General features: G+C 37.4%; 1 protein-coding gene across 2 annotated transcripts in view; it reads left to right on the top strand.

Moving 5' to 3' along the window:
• The first annotated feature begins 402 nt into the window (after positions 1–402).
• grm8a (glutamate receptor, metabotropic 8a) overlaps positions 403–18,527 on the top strand; it is a 226,784-nt gene continuing 208,659 nt past the window's right edge. For both annotated transcript variants that reach the window (XM_051107301.1, XM_051107300.1), the window contains exons 1-2: positions 403–514; positions 2,523–3,326. In XM_051107301.1, the coding sequence (XP_050963258.1) occupies positions 2,820–3,326 (507 nt within the window). In that variant the 5' untranslated portion in view covers positions 403–514; positions 2,523–2,819. The remainder of the gene's footprint in view (positions 515–2,522; positions 3,327–18,527) is intronic.

Raw genomic sequence — 18,527 nt, 5'->3', positions numbered from 1 at the left:
GCGTCGAAAAGCGTTAGGAACTATTAGTAGTTGTTTGCATTCAGACTCATTGAATTGTTAATTGACCTATTAATTGTCGGCTGAGATTGTGTCTAAAAATGTTGTGTAAAATGACACCTGACATCATAAATCGGTAATATTTAACTGAATTAGGATGCAAACACCGAAGTGTTAGTGCAGTTTCTAAAGGTAGGTAGTTATTTATTTTATGCAAAATCTTAAATGTTCGAATCTTCACGTTCCTGCGTTTACCCTCTCCTTTATTCCTGCACTTCTGCGTCTATTTTTGTGCACAAGAGGGGGTGTTCCCTTAATCATTCTGAGCAAACGTTCCTGAGAATTTTCCTTCTGAAATGAGAGCATGTTTCATTTAAGATTGCATGTGATGCACGAAAGAGAGAGAGAGGGAGAGAGAGAGTGTCTGAGTGAGAGAGCAATCACATTCACAGGGAGGATTTTGGTGATGCGCTGTTCATTTCAGCACCACAAACCAGCATCTGAGAGCAGAAGGAAGGTAAGATCTCACATCTACTTCACTTCCATGCTAGTATGTTTTAAAATACTACTCTTGTGCTACAAGTATTACACTGTTAAAGAAAAATGCTGCTGTTGAATATCTTTGGAGTACGAAAACTGTCAGTGATCTGAAAGATAATTGTTTTTTTTTAATGTGAAAGGAATGTTATAGTTGTTTCTGTACAGCTTGTTTGTCTTTTAGAAGATGACAATAGTCACTTAAACGCACTTTATTGTTTCAGAAACAACAGTTGCGTTTTAATGAGACAATTCTTGCGCATTCGTGATGTATGTAAAGAATTGAACGAGAATGCAGAGGCTGTGTTGATTAGACGGTGTGTGAAGCATTGCATTGCATTGCATTGCATCAAAGGAATGTGCGTAAATGCACACGCATGCATGCATGCTGATTCATACACATGGACTATTGGGTTCATACAGTTTATTAGTGCGTGTTTAATGTAAAGGCTGTGCATTTTTAAACGTGTCATGTTTCTCTCACGAGTTGCATTTACAGACTATAAACTCCAAATTGCACACGACTGTATTTTTTTTGGAAAAGCATACGCTTGTTATTTTCCCAACTACAGTTGTAGGAGAGCAATAGCTCTCTGGATTCCTATGAGACAGGTTCTCCTGGTGGAAATATAATGGGATCTCCAGTAGAAGATGGTTTTGCTTGACACATACTGATTCGTGTAAATTAAAAAGAGAAATGGGACACACTGCGTCTGCCAGGGTAATAACTCCATCTGTCTCTGATATAACGACAGAAGAGAGGGAAGACCCGAGCTCTCATATAGAGATTAATTCGTGCAAGCGAGTAGAATATTAGGCAGTAACAAATCCAGTTATGCATATGCACATATACTATCATATGCAAATGCATTTCGATTCAAACAGGCAGTTTCTGCACTCAAGAAACCAATGCGCACTGGTCTTCCCCGAAGATGTATGGAGTAGAAACACGGAAAATAGCCACTAGAATAGAACAGAAAAGCATTGCTCTAGAACAAACTAAAAAGTGACTGTATAGAATAGAGTGGGAAATGTTCTTTATAAGATAATATAAAGTTAAAAGTAAGATCCAGGGATAATGATGGGGTCTTTCCTGCGTGATTTATAGCGTCTGGGTTAGTGTGGGAATTTCAGTGGCATTTGTGGCTCACCGGGAGAGCAGAATCACACTCGGAAGTGTGCAGTGGACTTCCTTTACGTTGTAGAGTGATGCTCTTGGCGCACGGAGGCGGCAGATTGCGCAGCATGTGTCTCTCGGAAGCGCAAGGCTGTGCGTAACCGCGCTCGTTGCGCGTAATATAACAATGGCTCTCCAGTCGAGAGTGGGGATCTGGAGGTGTTTTACGAGAGATTCTCTCCGTCTCGACTCTCTGAAATGTTTCAGGTGTTTGATGTGTGCCAAAAACAGTGTAAATTAGCAGCCTTCGTTTTGGAGCTTAGTGTGGTTTGGGTAAAAAGAAAGAAATGTGGATTGATGTAGGGTAGCCCACAGGGAAAGACAGAGTGCTATATCTGTACCAAGAGCGTATATTTCTCCAGAGACATAACATTTTCATTTAAAAACTATAGTTAATGGTTAAGTGTGCATAACATTCACAAGCCCAAATTTCCATATCCATGCATTCTGACAAAAAAAAAAAAAAAACACCTCCTGATTACCCTTTGTCCCACTCCATTCCACAAAGCTGAACTGTTAAAATCAACCCGACAGCTCCATTGTTCGCAAATAGACACATTTCCTCTCACTGAGAAATATCTTTGGTTGTCTATGCAAATTTGAGAGAAGCCGTCCTTGTTTTTTTTTTTTTTTTATTCAGTGAGGCAGAAATGAAAGACCACACTGAGCTCCAAATGACTGTGATGTAATTTCCTCCCTGTCAAGATGTCCGTGTGTTTGATGAGTTTGCTTTGTTGCTTGCATATATTGTCTGATTCATGTTTGATTTTCTCTTTGTGCATCCACTCACACAATGTTTTCTGTTCTTTAGATGCTTCTGAAGATGTGAGAGTTTCAGAGCTTGATTTGGAAAGGCACTTGTTTACTTCTCATCTGACGTTTTTGCATCCCCTTATATCACCTCTTACCGGTCACATGACGTACACCAGACGTTTTTGCCCTATGAGAAATTCCTGTAGCCACACTCCAAATGCTCAGAAGGCACGACTTCAGCTTTGAAATGGGCATGGATGTTTCCGTCCACCTGCTGGCCCATTAGTCCTCAATCCCACCACCTGGAATTTTCGGACCTACACTTTCTCACATTGTCCCCAACAACCCTGTGGATATGGATCTTGTACGCGTAAGTCGGACTCAATACCAGCTCCTCCTCTTCCTTTGCTACTGGTTACCGGTCTCCCTCCAGCGGGTGGAGACGCCACCTATTGAGTATGCCCACTCCATCCGCCTGGATGGCGACATCATCCTCGGTGGCCTGTTTCCGGTTCACGCCCGGGGTGAGCGTGGTGTTCCCTGCGGAGAGTTAAAAAAGGAGAAAGGTATTCACAGACTGGAGGCAATGCTGTTTGCCATCGACCTCATCAACAAAGACCCAGAGCTGCTGCCCAACGTGACGCTGGGTGCCCGTATCCTGGACACCTGTTCACGGGACACCTACGCCCTGGAGCAGTCGCTTACCTTTGTACAAGCTCTCATTGAGCGTGACGGTTCGGATGTACGCTGTGCCAATGGAGACCAGCCCATATTTGCCAAGCCAGATAAAATCGTTGGAGTCATTGGTGCGGCTGCCAGCTCTGTCTCCATCATGGTCGCCAACATCTTGAGGCTTTTTAAGGTAAACAAGCTTAGCTTGTCTTTCTTGGGATTGGGAGTGGGGTGCATGGTCTGGTTCTTGTCAATGAAAGATGTTATGTAGTGTTGTGGACAGCAATCAGGGCTGGGTGTAGAAGGGTGTGGGCTGATTCCTAAAATTGGGAAGGATATAACCTTCTGAGATGTGGGAGTGGGGAGTAGCCTTGGTTTTCACATTCATAGTGGTCAGTCGAGACAAGCCCATATTTGAGACAAGCCCAAGTTCAACAAAATTGCTGCGGCCTATATGGCAACTGTGCCTCTATCATGTTTGCCAACATTATGAGGCTGTTTGAGGTAAGCAGGTACATAGGAGGTCTAACATTGCCCTTCTAGGGAGTAGGAATAGGGTGGGATTACTGTGAAGTGTAGCAGTTAACAATCTGGACTGGGCATTGAAGGGCGTAGGTTGAAAACTACAACCATAACTTCATGAGGCTGTTTGAGGTAAAAAAGGGTCCCATAAGATGTGTAACCTTGCCCTTCTCCAGCCTGGGAATGGGGCAAATTCTGCGGCTGTTGTGAATGGTGTCTACAGTATACAACATAGGCTGGGTATTGAAAGGGTGTAGATTAAAACCTACAATTAAGACCAGCCCATATATGCCAAGTTTCACAAAATTGTTGGCAAATCATGGCAAATATGTCTTAATCATGTTTGCCAACAGTAGGCAAGGTTCTAACATTGCTCTTCTGGGGCCTGGGAATGGGGCAGTTTGTAGGTGTTTTGAATGGTAGTTATTGTACAGTGCAATTGTTAACAGTCTGGTCTGGGCATTGAAAGGGTGTAGATCAGAAATAGGCAACATCTGTCCTGGACTGCCACTGTCCTGCAGAGTTTAGGTCCAACCCTAATCAAACACACCTGAACAAGCTAATCAAGGTTTTCAGTATTACTAGGGCTACAGGCAGGTGAGTTTTTTTCAGGCTTAGAGCTAAACTCAGGATCGACATTGCCTATCCCTGGTGTAGACTGAAACCTACAATAGAGACCAGCCCATATTTGCCAAGCCTGACAAAATTGTTGGGGAGATTGGGGCATATATGTCTCCATCATGTTTGCTAACTTCATGCGACTGTATGAGGTAAGAAGGGTCTAACCTTGCCCTTTTCTGGCCTGGAATGGGGCAAAGTCTGCAGTTGATGTGAATGGTAGATACAGTATAGTGTAATTGTTATACAAATGTTGTTGTACAATATAGGTTGGGCATAGGGTGTAGATTGAAACCTAGAATGTTGTTGGGTCATCATGGCGGATGTGTCTGCAGCTGTTAACAATCTGGTCAGGGCATTGAAAGGTTGTAGATTGAAATTGAGACCAACCCATATTTGCCAAGTTTGACAAAATTGTTGGGGTCATCATGGTGGATGTGTCCTCTTCAAGTCTGCCAACATTATGATGCTGTTTAAGGTAAGGAGGGTCCAATATGTGATCTGAACTTGCCTTTCTGGGGTCTGCGAATGGGGCATAGTCTATAGCTATCTATAGGTGAATGGTAGTTGGTAACAGTCTGGGTTGGGGATTAAAAGGGTGTAGTTCGAGACCAGCCCACATTTGCCAAGCCCTACAAAATTTTGGGGGACATTGGGGCATATATGTCTCCATCATGTTTGCTAACTTCATGAGGTTATTTAAGAAGGGTCCCATGAGAAGTCTAACCTTGTCCATCTCCAGCCTGGGAATGGGGCAGAGTCTGCAGCTGTTGTGAATGGTGGATACAGTATACAATATAGGCTGTGCATTGAAAGGGCGTAGATTGAAACCTACAATTGAGACCAGCCCATATTTGCCAAGTTCAACAAAATAGCTGGGGTCATCATGGCGGATATGTCTCCATCCTTTCTGCCAACATTTTGAGGCTGTTTGAGGTAAGCATGGTCACATACGAAGTCTAACCATGCCTTTCTCTGGCCTGGGAATTGGGCAGAGTCTGCAGCTGTTGTGAATGGTGGTCATTAACAGTCTGGTCTGGGCATTGAAAGGTTATAGATTGAAACCTACAAACTGAGACCAACCCATATTTGCCAAGTTTGACAAAATTGTTGAGGTTATCTTAGTGGATGTGTCTCCATCAAGTCTGCCAACATTATGATGCTGTTTAAGGTAAGGAGGGTCCTATAAGTGGTCTTATGTAGATCGAGTGTAGATCGAAGCCTACAACCCATCTTTGCCAAGCCTGACAAAATTGTTGGGGTCATTAGGGCATATATGTGTCCATCATGTGTGCTAACATTATGAGGCTGTTTGAGATAAGCAGAGGACTAACCTTGCCCTTCTCCGGTCTGGGAATAGGGTGTACTTTGCAGCTGTTGTGAATGGTCGATATTAACAGTCTGATCTGGGCAATGAAAGGTTGTAAACTGAAACCTACAGTTGAGACCAACACATATTTGCCAAGTTCGACAAAAATTGTTGGGGTCATCATAGCAGATGTATCTCCATCAAATCTGCCAAATTTATGATGCTGTTAAAGTAACGAGGATCCTGTAAGTGGGCCTGCGAATGGGGCGTAGTCTGTAGCTGTTGTGAATGATGGTTATAGTACACTGTAGTGGTTAACAATCTTGATTGGGAGCCAAAAGATTGTAAGTGAAAATGGCACAAGAAGCAATTCATGGCCATTGTATCCTTGAGCAAAGTACTTAACCCTAGGTTGCCTGGGGACATTGTCCCCCAAAGCAAGTCTCTTTGGATAGATTTCTGCTAGCTTACTTTCTAAGTCTTTTCCAGTTGCTCTTCATATCCACGGGTGACCTCACATAACTCAAACTACAATATGTTGTGACAGAGTGTGTGTGCATGTTGGCCTGGAAGAATCTCTATTGTAGTCTAAATGTACGTCTCCCTACCCAGCAGGAAGATCACTGTTTCTGAGAAAATATGACAGTGAAATGAACTCCGGCATTTTGCTATGCTTGTCAGTGGAAATTAAGGAAACCAGGGGGCTCTTTCTCTCTGCCATTGTTTATGGATGTAAACAGCTAAGGTTCAGCAGTGGCAACCTGTTACAATCTAGTCTTTGCTAGAATAACACCGCCTCCAGGAGAATCCTTTTGGAATGGGTTTGGGTATGGTATGTCCCATAAGGAGTTAAATACATATCTGTGGACTGAAGTTTAAGTGGCTGACAACGATAGATTTTTACTCGGTCATGTTTAATATGCAGTTTGAATAACACTTCTGGCCGACTGCTCATTGTAGTTGTCATAGGAACAACTCATGGCCGCCCTGTGCCAATTAACCACACAATGTTAATGAAACTCTCTGCTGTTTATGCCACACTCATTAGCTGACCATGATTTGACTGATTGAAGTAGACACATTGTGCCGAACGACCCATCCGCAGTTAATGACGCATGTCCCATACTGCAAGCACAGATCTTTTTCTGTAACACCATGTCAGCTGTCAGACTTTGATATCAGGAAGCAATCAAGTTAAACATGATTAGACATTGTCTTGGGTGTTGAGTTTGTAAATGTGCCTGTGTATGTGCTTGGTCTCAACAGGAATGCCACTTAAAGGCCTATGCTACTGAACGTGACATGGCTGGCTGCTATAGCAGTCCTATACATCAACAGTGCCTCATTATTATTTATGAGAATCTGTGGCCTTATCCCTTTGGCGTTTTTCAAATGTTCAGAAGCACTGGCTGCAAATGTATTTGCTTGCTAGTCCACAGTTTCTAGAGTTATGGACTGTGGCTCATTTGAAACTAGATACAGTCTGACACTTGGCATCGCAAACAGCATTCATTTCCTACTGTGAGTGTGTCGAAAGATCAGACCAATTATCTGAGGATCACTGTTGTGGAAGTCTCTATATTTGAAACAGTTGCACAATTATGAATTGTGGTGAAAACTGACTTGTGCTGAAATAAGGGTTTTATGACACTTTAAAACATGTTAATCTTAAGCGCTTAGCAGCTGTCATTCAGTTGGGCACTGAAAACACTTGCATGTATGTGAATGACAGTATATATGAGACGTTCTCGACTCCCGAGAGTGCCTGCATTGTCGTGAACAGGGGTTGATTCCAATGCATAGTGATTCTGAATGGGACAGATGGAGTTCCCCGGCAGAACTCCTGTTTAGGTAATCGCTACAGCATTAGCATGCCTAGCGAGAGGAGGGCCACAGGCTGTTAGTCCCCTGATTTCCATTCCTCTGACGGTCCCAGTGCACTGCAGGTGCAATTCAGATGCAATTCATTGGGGAGGTGATTTATCAGGGCAACCCTGCAAGTGGGGTCTTACCACATGAGATTTCTGAGAGCTATGAAGTGCCTCCATTTGGTGTTTGGCAGAGTGAAAGAGGAAGGGCTCATACTCGCACACACATACTGCCGTCGTGCAATATATTCACTGTAAGATGTAGTAAGCTGCCTGGGTGGATCCAAAGTGCATTGGCACACAAATAACACCACTTGCTGAAATGCTAAACTAATAATGTGGTAATAAGCAAAATGGCTCATAAGTTAAATGCACAAACTGAGTCAAATTGTCAATTTGCAATCCAATGCATTTTAGGATTGCTTTATCAGCAAGTATCCCTAAAGCTGCTTTTTAAGAAGGTATAGCAGAAGACTTACGATGCCTATAAAACCACTCGGATTTGGAACAGATCCCAACACTTTCCATTAACTCTGGTGGGGCGGTGGGTTTGGTTGCTAATTAAGATGCTTGTTATGGCTTTGATGAACCTTGGGTGTGCAACAGTCTTATTTATTTAACAATATTTCGCAATATTACATTCACTGCCAAACATGCATATTCATGAATTCGGGCCCCGACAATCATTGTGCATTCAGATTGAACTCTTTCAAGACAGACTAAAATAATAATGTTCTGATTGTAGCAGTCATTTATATGTAATACAAAAAGCTGTTGAGAATAGGATTTGTGTTGCAATTGAAGTTTGCATGTAAACAAAATCCTTTTATTGAGGGAATTTAAATTTTATGACCTTATTAAATGTGCAAGAGAAAGAGGTAAAAGCGTTGGTTTTAACATTATTGTTGAGTTTTTGGAAATAGCACACTACTAGGACTCTATTATGAGAAATAGACGACTTTTATGAACCAACGTCACACAAGCATCTGATCCAAAGTGCATTAGCACACAAATAGCACTACTTGTTGAAATGCTAAATTAATAATGTGGTAATAAGCAAAATGGCTCATAAGTTACATGCACAAATTGAGTCAAATTGTCAATTTGCAATTCAGTGCATTCTGGGATTGCTTGTTTATCAGCAAGTATCCCTAAAGCTGCTTTTTAAGAAGGTATAGTAGAAGACTTACGATGCTTATTAAATCACTAGGTTCACTCGGATTTGGAACAGATCCCAACACGTCCCTTAACTCTGGTGGGACGGTGGGTTTGGTTGCTAATTAAGATGATTGTTGATGAACCTTGGGTGTGCAATGGTCTTATTTATTTAACAATATTTTGCAATATTACATTCACTGCCAAACAATCGACATGCATATTCATGAATTTGGGCCCCGGCATTCATTGTGCATTCAGATTCAACTCTTTCAAGACAGACTAAAATAATAATAATAATAATTTCGTTCTGATTGTTGCAATCATTTATTTGTAATACAAAAAGCTCTTGAGAATAGGATTTGTGTTGCAACTGGAGTTTCCATTTAAACAAAATCCTTTTATTGAGGGGATTTAAATTTTATGAGCTTATTAAATGTGCAAGAGAAAGAGGGAAAAGCATTGGTTTGGTTGGTTTATTGATTTACTTGTCAATCCCTAAAAGTTTCATATAATGAGTAGGCCTAGCTATCATATTGTTTTTGCACATACAATCCAATGCATTCTGGGATTGCTTTATCAGCAAGTACCCCTAAAGCTTCTTTTTAAGAAGGTATAGCAGAAGACTTACGATGCCTATTAAATCACTAGGTTCACTTGGAACAGATCCCAACACGTTCCATTAACTCTTATTATTATTAACTCTGGCTTTGATGAACCTTGAGTGTGCAACGTTCTTGTTTATTTAACAATATTTCGCAATATTACATTCATCAACATGCATATTCATGAATTCGGGCCCTGACATTCATTGTGCATTCAGACTGAACTCTTTCAAGACAGACTCAAATAATAATAATAATAATAATAATAATAATTTCGTTCTGATTGTTGCAATCATTTATTTGTAATACAAAAAGCTCTTGAGAATAGGATTTGTCTTTCAACTGGAGCTTCCATTTAAACAAAGTCCTTTTATTGAGGAAATTTAAATTTTATGAGCTTATTAAATGTGCAAGAGAAAGAGGGAAAAGCATTGGTTTGGTTGGTTTATTGATTTACTTGTCAATCCTTAAAAGTTTCATATAATGAGTAGGCCTAGCTATCATATTGTTTTTGGACATACTTTTGTATCATATTGCTTTTGCACATATAATCCAATGCATTCTGGGATTGCTTTATCAGCAAGTATCCCTAAAGCTGCTTTTTAAGAAGGTATAGCAGAAAACTTATGATGCCTATAAAACCACTTGGTTTTGGAACAGATCCCAACACTTTCCATTAACTCTTGTGGGACGGAGGGAAAAGCGTGGTTTGGTTGGTTTATTGATTTACTTGTCAATCCTTAAAAGTTTCATATAATAAGTAGGCCTAGCTATCATATTGCTTTTGCACATGCTAACATTACTGTTGAGTTTTTGCAAATAGCACACTACTAGGACTCTATCATGAGAAATAGATGACTTTTATGACCGGCTTTTAGCGAGACTCATTTCAGCGTTGTGAGTAAAAGGGCTCTGGATGGTTTTTGACGGCGATGTGCAAAATACGGCTGGATCAATAGACCGTCAGTCATAATTGTGTTGAAACACACCAACCTTTGTGCTTCTGAAAGCTTGATTCAATTACAAGCCACAGGCATTGAGATTACTTGTTTATCCAGTAGCAACATGTCGCCCTGTCCATTCAGCCACGGCGGCTTTTACTTGAGGCTTTGCCCAGATGTAAGAGAACAAAGGTAAAATCACGTCAGAGTCATGCTGAGAGCTAAATTGGCGAGTGTAAATGTTTTTTATAAATTCGCTCTGCATCTCAGTTTGAAGTTAAAGAGAAAGACTAATGCGCCGCATTTCGGCGAGAACAGCCCGTGAATTATGAATCGATTTTGTGCTTCATTACTCTAGAAAGACAACAATTAGATTAAAATGTAATTAACCAACAGATGCACATTATGTTGGGTTGAGTCAGCGAGACCGTTATCGTTAGTCTCTGCGTGTTTATGCAAAGGTCAGAATCAACCGCGCTCTTCCGCGGCTTATTTGGACCACGAAACGCGCCACGGCATAAATCACTCGCCTGGCACTGCGCTGTAATGGATTGGGTAATGAAGTTGGCATTTTCATAAAGTTTTTTCTCCTCTTATTGAACTAGCGCTCTTAAGTTAATTTCAGCAGATGGGTTTTCTTGCATGCTGAAAATCATTGGCATCGACGCATGAGGCCAATAAACCTTTGCACCTTCCTAAATCTATTAAATTGCATCTTCTTGGCTCGAACCATCTGTGCACGGCCGAATGCATGTGTTTTACACTATATATAGTGCTGGAAATTAAATTAGAAAGTGTGTTTATGAGCATGCCTGTTTTTGAATAATTCAATGAATTTCAGCTTTATTTTTCTCTTTATCTACAAATATTGAAGGCTCTTTATTGGCATCTGTGGTTCCATGAAGAACATTTAACATCCATGGAAACTTTTCATTGCACAAAAGGTTCTTCTGATAATTAAAAATCTCTAGGAACCAAACATGGTTCTTTACTCTTAAAAATAAAGGTACTTTATTGGAATCGATGGTTACATGAAGAATCTTTAACATGCATGGAAACAGTAAAAAATGACTAAAAAAGTTTTTTTTTTTTTTTAAACTGTAACATGCATTAAGACTCGTAAAAAATTACAAAAAAATGTTTTTTTTTTTTTTTTTTTTTTCGTTTGTTTTTTTTTGCATGGAAAGTCTTCTTTGCACAATAAGTTCTTTGTAGTAAAAATTATTATTATCATTATTTTTTTTTTAGGAACTGTTCACTAATAGGTTCTTTAGTAAAAATTACTAAAAATGTTTTTTTTTTGTTTAGTAAAAACTTAATTTTTTTTTTTTTTTTAAGAACTGGAATATGCATGGAAACTCTTCTTTGCACAATAAGTTCTTTGTAGTAAATAATTACTATTTTTTTTAGGAACTGTTCACTGATAGGTTCTTTAGTACAAAATTAACAAAAAAATTATTATTATTTTTTTTTTAAGAATTGTAACGCATGGAAACTCTTCTTTGCACAATAAGTTCTTTGTAGTAAAAAATTACTAGCTTTTTTTTTTTAGGAACTTTTCACTGTTAGGTTCTTTAGTAAAAACGTACAAAGATTTTTTTTATTTTTTTTTATGAAGTGGAACATGCATGAAAACTCTTCTTTGCACAATAAGTTCTTTGTAGTAAAAAATTACTAAAAAATGTTGAGGAACCAAAAATGGTTCTTTACTCTTAAAAATAAAAGTTCTTTATTGGAATCAATGGTTACATTACTCCAACATTCTAAAAAATGAAGGTTCCAAATTGGAATTTTTGCAGTGATGCCATAAACCATTTTTGGAAACAACCATTTGAATCCTTATTGTATTATTTGACATTTCTATCTGTGTGCATTATTTAATTATTTAATGCCGCGTCGTTCTTATAGAGAAACGTACTTGTGGACCCTCAGGGACCACAAGTTCTCATTCTCAGACGCAGCCTGCGGCACACGGGTTCAGGTTGAAGAGCGTCGGCTCTCAGATGCTTTGTTGGGGTGGAAACCTCGTGAGGATGAGAGCGAGGACGAGTGGGCGAGAGGCCACGGGTGCCACTTAACAATTCCGCCCGTTGATTTCCTCCATGAGGAGAATTAAGAGTGCGATAATGGACTCGAGCGCAAAACCGATAGCGAGCTGGAGAGATCTCATTAGACACAACCGCACACACAAACATGGGGTATAACGCAGGTTTATTCAGCTAAAGTTCAGGCTTAGTCTTTAAATTTCTGTTCTAGGAAAGGGCAGAACAAAAGATTGCAAAACAACGGTTTCAAGAGTCAACATGTTGTTTTTGGCTATGGAATTAAATGAGAAAGGTGCATTAGAGGACAGCTTGTTATGTATTTTTCAATCTGGTAGCTGTAATACTTTGTAAAAGTAAGACATAATGAATAATGAAAAAAAGTCATAAGGATCAGTTTTTTTAAATCATCTGAAAGCTGAATAAACCATTGATGTATGGTTTGTTAGGAAAGACAAATGTTTAGCCGAGACTCTTAGCAATGCATATTACTAATCAAAAATTGTTGTATTTATGGTCGAAAATTTACAAAATATCCTAGAAAAATTACTTTTTTTATTTAAAAATAAAATATTTGTTTATGAGCTTTTTTTAGTATCATTTAGTAACAGTTTTTGTTTATATTTTTTAACCGTTTTAGTTAAAGTTTTAGTCATTTGTTGTGTGTTTTTGTCATTTTTAGTAGTTTATTTTCTGTCTATATAGTTTTTATAATTTTTTTTTTTATTTCAGTTTTAGGTTTAGTTGCTTTAGTAGGCTGTTAGCTAGACTTTTTACTTCTCAAGTAAATGTATCTCGATTTATGAATGCTTAGATTTGACTAAAAACAAGACAAAGTACTTTTTAGAAAAGACTTTATACAGTTTGTGGTGTTATTTGAGTATCATTGAGATACTATCATAGTTTTTTTATTATTATTTTGAATCAGTTTTTGTTTTAATCAGTTTCCCCTTCCCCTTTTAAGTTAAAGTTTTAGTAATTATGTTGTGTGTTTTTGTCATTTTTACTAGTTTTTATTTTCTGTCTATATAGGTTTTATAATTTTCATTTCAGTTTTAGGTCTAGAAAATCTAGATCTAAAAGATTTAATTTTATTTATTTATTTAATTTTTTTTTTTTTGGTTTATTTTATTTTATTTTATTTCAAGTGATAAAAATGATTTCTTGATATATTTACGGTAGGAAATTTACAAAATATCTTCATGGAACATGATCTTTATGTAATATCCTAAAGATTTTTGGCATAAAAGAAAAATTGATCATTTTATATATATATATATATATATATATATATATTATGTAAATGCTGTCAATTTAAGCTTTTACAAATAAAAACTATGGATTAACATATTATTTATCATTTAGAAAAACAAAAATAGCATGCCACATCTGATTTTATATATATATATATATATATATATATTGATTTAAAGTACTCATAAAATATGAAAAATACAATAAAATATATAATAAAATATAATTCTATTTTAAAAATATTTATTTTAATATTTTTATTTATTTATTTTTACAGATTTTGATTTGTAAAAAAAAAAATACTTTGTAAAAAGTAGGTGTTAAACAGGAATGTATGCAAAAAAGTACTTTTTTATTTGAATTTTATATTTTATTTTGCATAAATAAATCTGTTTTGTGGTCTCTTTCTCGGTGTGTCGTGATTGGTCAGTATCATGCCATCTAATTTGTTCTAATTCTGTGATTGGTTGATTGCATGTTTGAATCTAATTTAAATTCATTTTCTATTTTTACAGCGAGAATCACAAAATACTGATTCAATTCAATAAATATTTTGTAGTAATTTTTTACAAAAGCAGTTTTTCTGTTTTGTAGCTTTTACAATCCTCCATTTCTTTCTCAGAGTGGATTAAATATAACTATTCCCTAAAAAAACAGATATTCAAATACTGAGCAGTAGATCCAAGAATAAAATGCATGCACACAAACATACACACGCATTACTTAGTTGAAGTGCTCCTATATTAGTCGGCATTGTTTGTACTTGGACGTCCATTTGGAGCAGTGGATACGGAGCACTCTGGAGTCTGTTGTGACTGCTAGCGTAGCGTCTTAGCTGCCCACAGTAAAGCCCATTGGGACGAAGCAGATGAGTGTGAAATCTGGTGCCTGGCTGAAAATGACTCAGTGATGGAGAGCGCAGGAAGCTTCTTCCTCATGTCCTCAAGAGACTGCTGGTAAACAACACCTCTTCCATTGACAGAGTGGCGATTTGTAGATGGAGTAGGCTGGATCGTGCTCTCATTTTTGCTTTATGGGTCAAGCTAGACATCACGGCGTGAAATCCGTGCACATCCTTTAGCAGGCTTAGAACTTTTTCCCTGTAAATTTTTAATTGCTTTTCTTGCTGTTGTGGGATTTCGGCCGATTTACAGCAGCACTCATATCGAGTCGTGCGGTTGAAGATTTGGGGTGGTGTGCGATCCTCATCTTGACTTGCTTTTTTCCTCATAAATTTTTGCTGGGATGCCTTATTTTTCCAGGCCGAAACCATGAAAGGAGCATTTTAGCACTTCTAGTTCCATCATCCAGTTGAATAGAATAAAGTCTGTGCTGAACACAAGCTCTCACCATGTTTTCACATTTTATTCTACAACATAAAATACATCAATAAGTTCTTACTTGTTTTGTAAAAGGAGGACGCTAACAGTTGTTTAAATGAGATAATAGAGGTTGTCATGGACATTAAACAGGTAAACTCATTTACACTAGTTGCTTTCAGAGACGTGCTGTGTTTATAATTGCTTTTGCGAACTGTTTAAACTTGAACTTTCATTGAAAATGTTTTTAATAAAGATGAAAAGAGTTGTTGAAGCTTTAAATATGGTGACGCTGAAGTCATGCTGTGTGTGATTCATTTATAGCCTATGATTAGCTTGTTTACTTCTGTTGATTGTATTTTAGTCATAAAAACAACAAAACATGTTCATATTTTGTTTTTTTTGTTTTTTTTTGTACTTATTTAAACGTTCTTAAATCAAGATACATTTACCTGACAATCAAAATGATTAAAAAAACACTAAAATATTTAATCTAAACAAAATTTGATTTAAATGATCTAATTTTTCAGTTTATGCAAGGAAGGAAAAATATGTAATTGGGGTTAGAGGAAAATGACTTTAATTTATTTTACTTATTCTACAGATATTTGTTATTGTTTTAAGCATAAAGTAATTTAATTGTCATGATTTTTCCAGAAAACAAAACGTTAAATATATAAAAATAAATAAATAAAATAAATAGTTTTTTAATTAACATTTTGAATCAGTTTTTGTTTTAATCAGTTTCCCCTTCCCCTTTTAAGTTAAAGTTTTAGTAATTTTGTTGTGTTTTTTGTCATTTTTAGTAGTTTTTATTTTTATTTTTTGGTTATTTATTTTTTATATTTTTTTTTATTTCAACTTTATAGGCTTAGTTGTTTTTAGTAGGTATGCCACATTAAACTACAATAAAATGTTGCATCTAGAAGATTTTATTATTTATTTATTTATTTATTTATTAATGTTCAGTTAATGCTTATTTTATTTCAAGATTTGGAAAGGATTTTTTTTTTCTAAAAAAATAAATAACTTTAAGTTATTAAATGATCAAATGATTTAAGATTTTAAAAAAAAAAAACCCCCAAAAAAAAAAAAAAAAAAAAAAGACAAAGTACTTTTTTAGAAAATATTTCTTGGAGTTTGTGGTGTTATTTGAGTATCATTGAGACACCATTACAATTTTTATGAATATTTTGAATCCGTATTTGTTTTTATATGTCCATGCACTGTAAAAAATAAAAAACACAATTTGTTGAGTCAGCTTAAAATAATTTGTTATCCTGGTGCCTTAAAATTTTAAGTTCAGTCAACTAAAATAAGTTTAGTCAACTTGAAATGTTAAGTTGTACTAAGTAACAACTTAGATATTTGTGTTTGCTAAACTTAACAGTAACGAAGCTGCCTTACAATTTTAAGTTGATTCAACTCAAATATCTAAGTTGTCACTTAGTATAATTTAACATTTCAGGTTGAATGAACTTTTTTTGAGTTGACTGAACAAATAATTTTTTACAGTGTGCTAACTTTTATTTCAGTTTTTTTTTTTTTGATGAAAATGTGAAATTTGAAAAGTTTCGGTTTTAGATTTTTGTTAACTAGCCTATAACCACCCTGGGGGCTGGTGGCATACACTAGTCTTAAAAAGTCTAGTCATCAATTTTTTTTTTTTTTCTGCTAGACCGGTCATAATTTTCATAAAGTTACATAAAAAAGTCGACTGGTCTAATTTTAATCCTAAAAGTAAAAGTGATTATCTCTGTTTTAACGGCTAGTTTATGAAGTTTATGCAACCGACCCCTGGTGTAGTTCATAAAATTTCAGGTTCATAAAGTTGAGCTCATGTGCGAAGATTTTCATGATGAACAAAAAAACATATTAGAATCATAATCCTTTGTCACTCCCAGAGCTTATTTTCTGCAATCATCCAAACCCCAATGGAAAATCCTGCCGGGTTTTTGTGGAGGGAACCGGGTGACACGAACTTCCAAATGTGCGTCATCACCGCAGCGCTATTTTTCAGTTTTAACCTCGTCTCGCCTCACCTGAATGCTAATGTGTGCTTCCCGCTCATTCTCTTTCCTCCTCTGTGTCTCTGTCAGCGTCATTCGGGCCGGTCGGTGACAGCGACAGGCGTTTATGTGACCTGACAGTCCGTGCCGTCTCTCTCTGTGATCAGCGCGGGAGGAGGTGTCAGTCACCGTTCGCGTGAACTTACGCGGCCCTCCTTCCCGCCTCACGGGAAAGCTTCGAGCGCTTTATTAGGCCGGTGACATTATTGATAAAAGACACCGAAAAAACATTAGCACGGAGGAGCGAGGCGGCCACCTCCTTGGAGATGTGTGAATAGCTGATTGCTATTGTAGATTCAGCGCTGGAGTCCCTCAGGAGCCTTTCTGCGTCTAATTAAAGCATGAAGTGTACACCGGCGCTGCCAATGCGCATTACACATCTATAGACGTCAATGACAAGCCATGGCTAAAGTTATACAGCTTTCTCTCTGTCACATGAGCGAGTCGAGCTCGTCAGTCGAGATCTCTTGATTTCACAATTCAAGTGCGGGTCTGTGTTTATTTCGTGAATGTGACTTGTACGTCTGTTTTATGAATTGTTTACGGCTCATTCTTAGGAAATGGTGCCATTTGTGTCACAATACGTGTTATGTGAGGATACTGAACTTAGCAGTGTTATTTTAGTAATGTTTATCCACCTTATTTGTTGAAAAATCTGAACTTTGGCAATACTGCCCTACAAAGGCAAAAGACCTTAACTGGCTAGAGTGTGAAAATGAGAAAAATGACTTTAAAGTTTTTTATTTGTCCAGCCAAATTAATCATAGGTAGGACACTGGAAATTTGGCAACTAGATGTTTTAGCAATGAAAATGATCTACATTAAAAAATTGTGAGCTCAAACTTAATTTTTACCCCTATTTCGAAGTTAGCGTACTCTGGCTTTGCAGTGTCTGCAAAAAGCGAGAAGTCACGCCAAGGCAAAATGCGGTAACTTCCTCTGTGTAACTGTGGTAATTTCCACTACTGGTACTCGTACCACAGTTTGCTATGCTCAGTAACGTAAGAGAACGCGAGACATAGCATAATAGTTTTTATATTGACTTGAATGAAATAGCCTAACCTAAAAGAACGACTTGTGGATTGATGTGAATGCCAGCAAGCAGGAATGGCCAGAATGCTTGTGTATGCATTTTATCGGGTTACAAGAAAAGGTAGGATATGGATTTAATTGCAAACTGTTCGTAGCCTACTGATTTTATAACTGATCATGCTACATGCTACTGCATTCTATTCCACACGCGTCCAACTAGCAGTGACAGCTTGCTGAAAAATCTGCATTATAAAAAGTAAAAAAAAAAATCTTTAAAGATTATTCACATTTACATATTGTTGCCAAAATATCTCTGTACCGTGCGTTATTATATGGAGCTGTCTGGCCGATCGCTATCTATCCAATTCGTTTGTCTAATGCTTCAGTGACAGATCAGATATATGAAAGTATACAAGTTACACAGTAATTAAAACGCGGCAGATTTTAATGGACAGTAAAACAAAGGCAAAACACCATATAACTCAGAGTCAGCACTGTAACCTTATACTGATGCGTGGCTAAACAAAGGCAGAACGCCCCAACTCAATTTGAACATTCCAAACAAAGTCAAAGAGCGGTAACTGGTGTTTTAAGGTGCTCTGCCTTGGTTTCTCCAGGGTTTTTGAAGTTACGGTTAAGGCAATTCATTATTTTCTC

The sequence above is a fragment of the Labeo rohita genome, chromosome 4, assembly GCF_022985175.1.
Source record: "Labeo rohita strain BAU-BD-2019 chromosome 4, IGBB_LRoh.1.0, whole genome shotgun sequence".
Classification (NCBI taxonomy): Eukaryota; Metazoa; Chordata; class Actinopteri; order Cypriniformes; family Cyprinidae; genus Labeo; species Labeo rohita.
The sequence above is the reverse complement of the archived record's forward strand: the minus strand, read 5'-3'. Positions and strand labels throughout refer to the sequence as shown.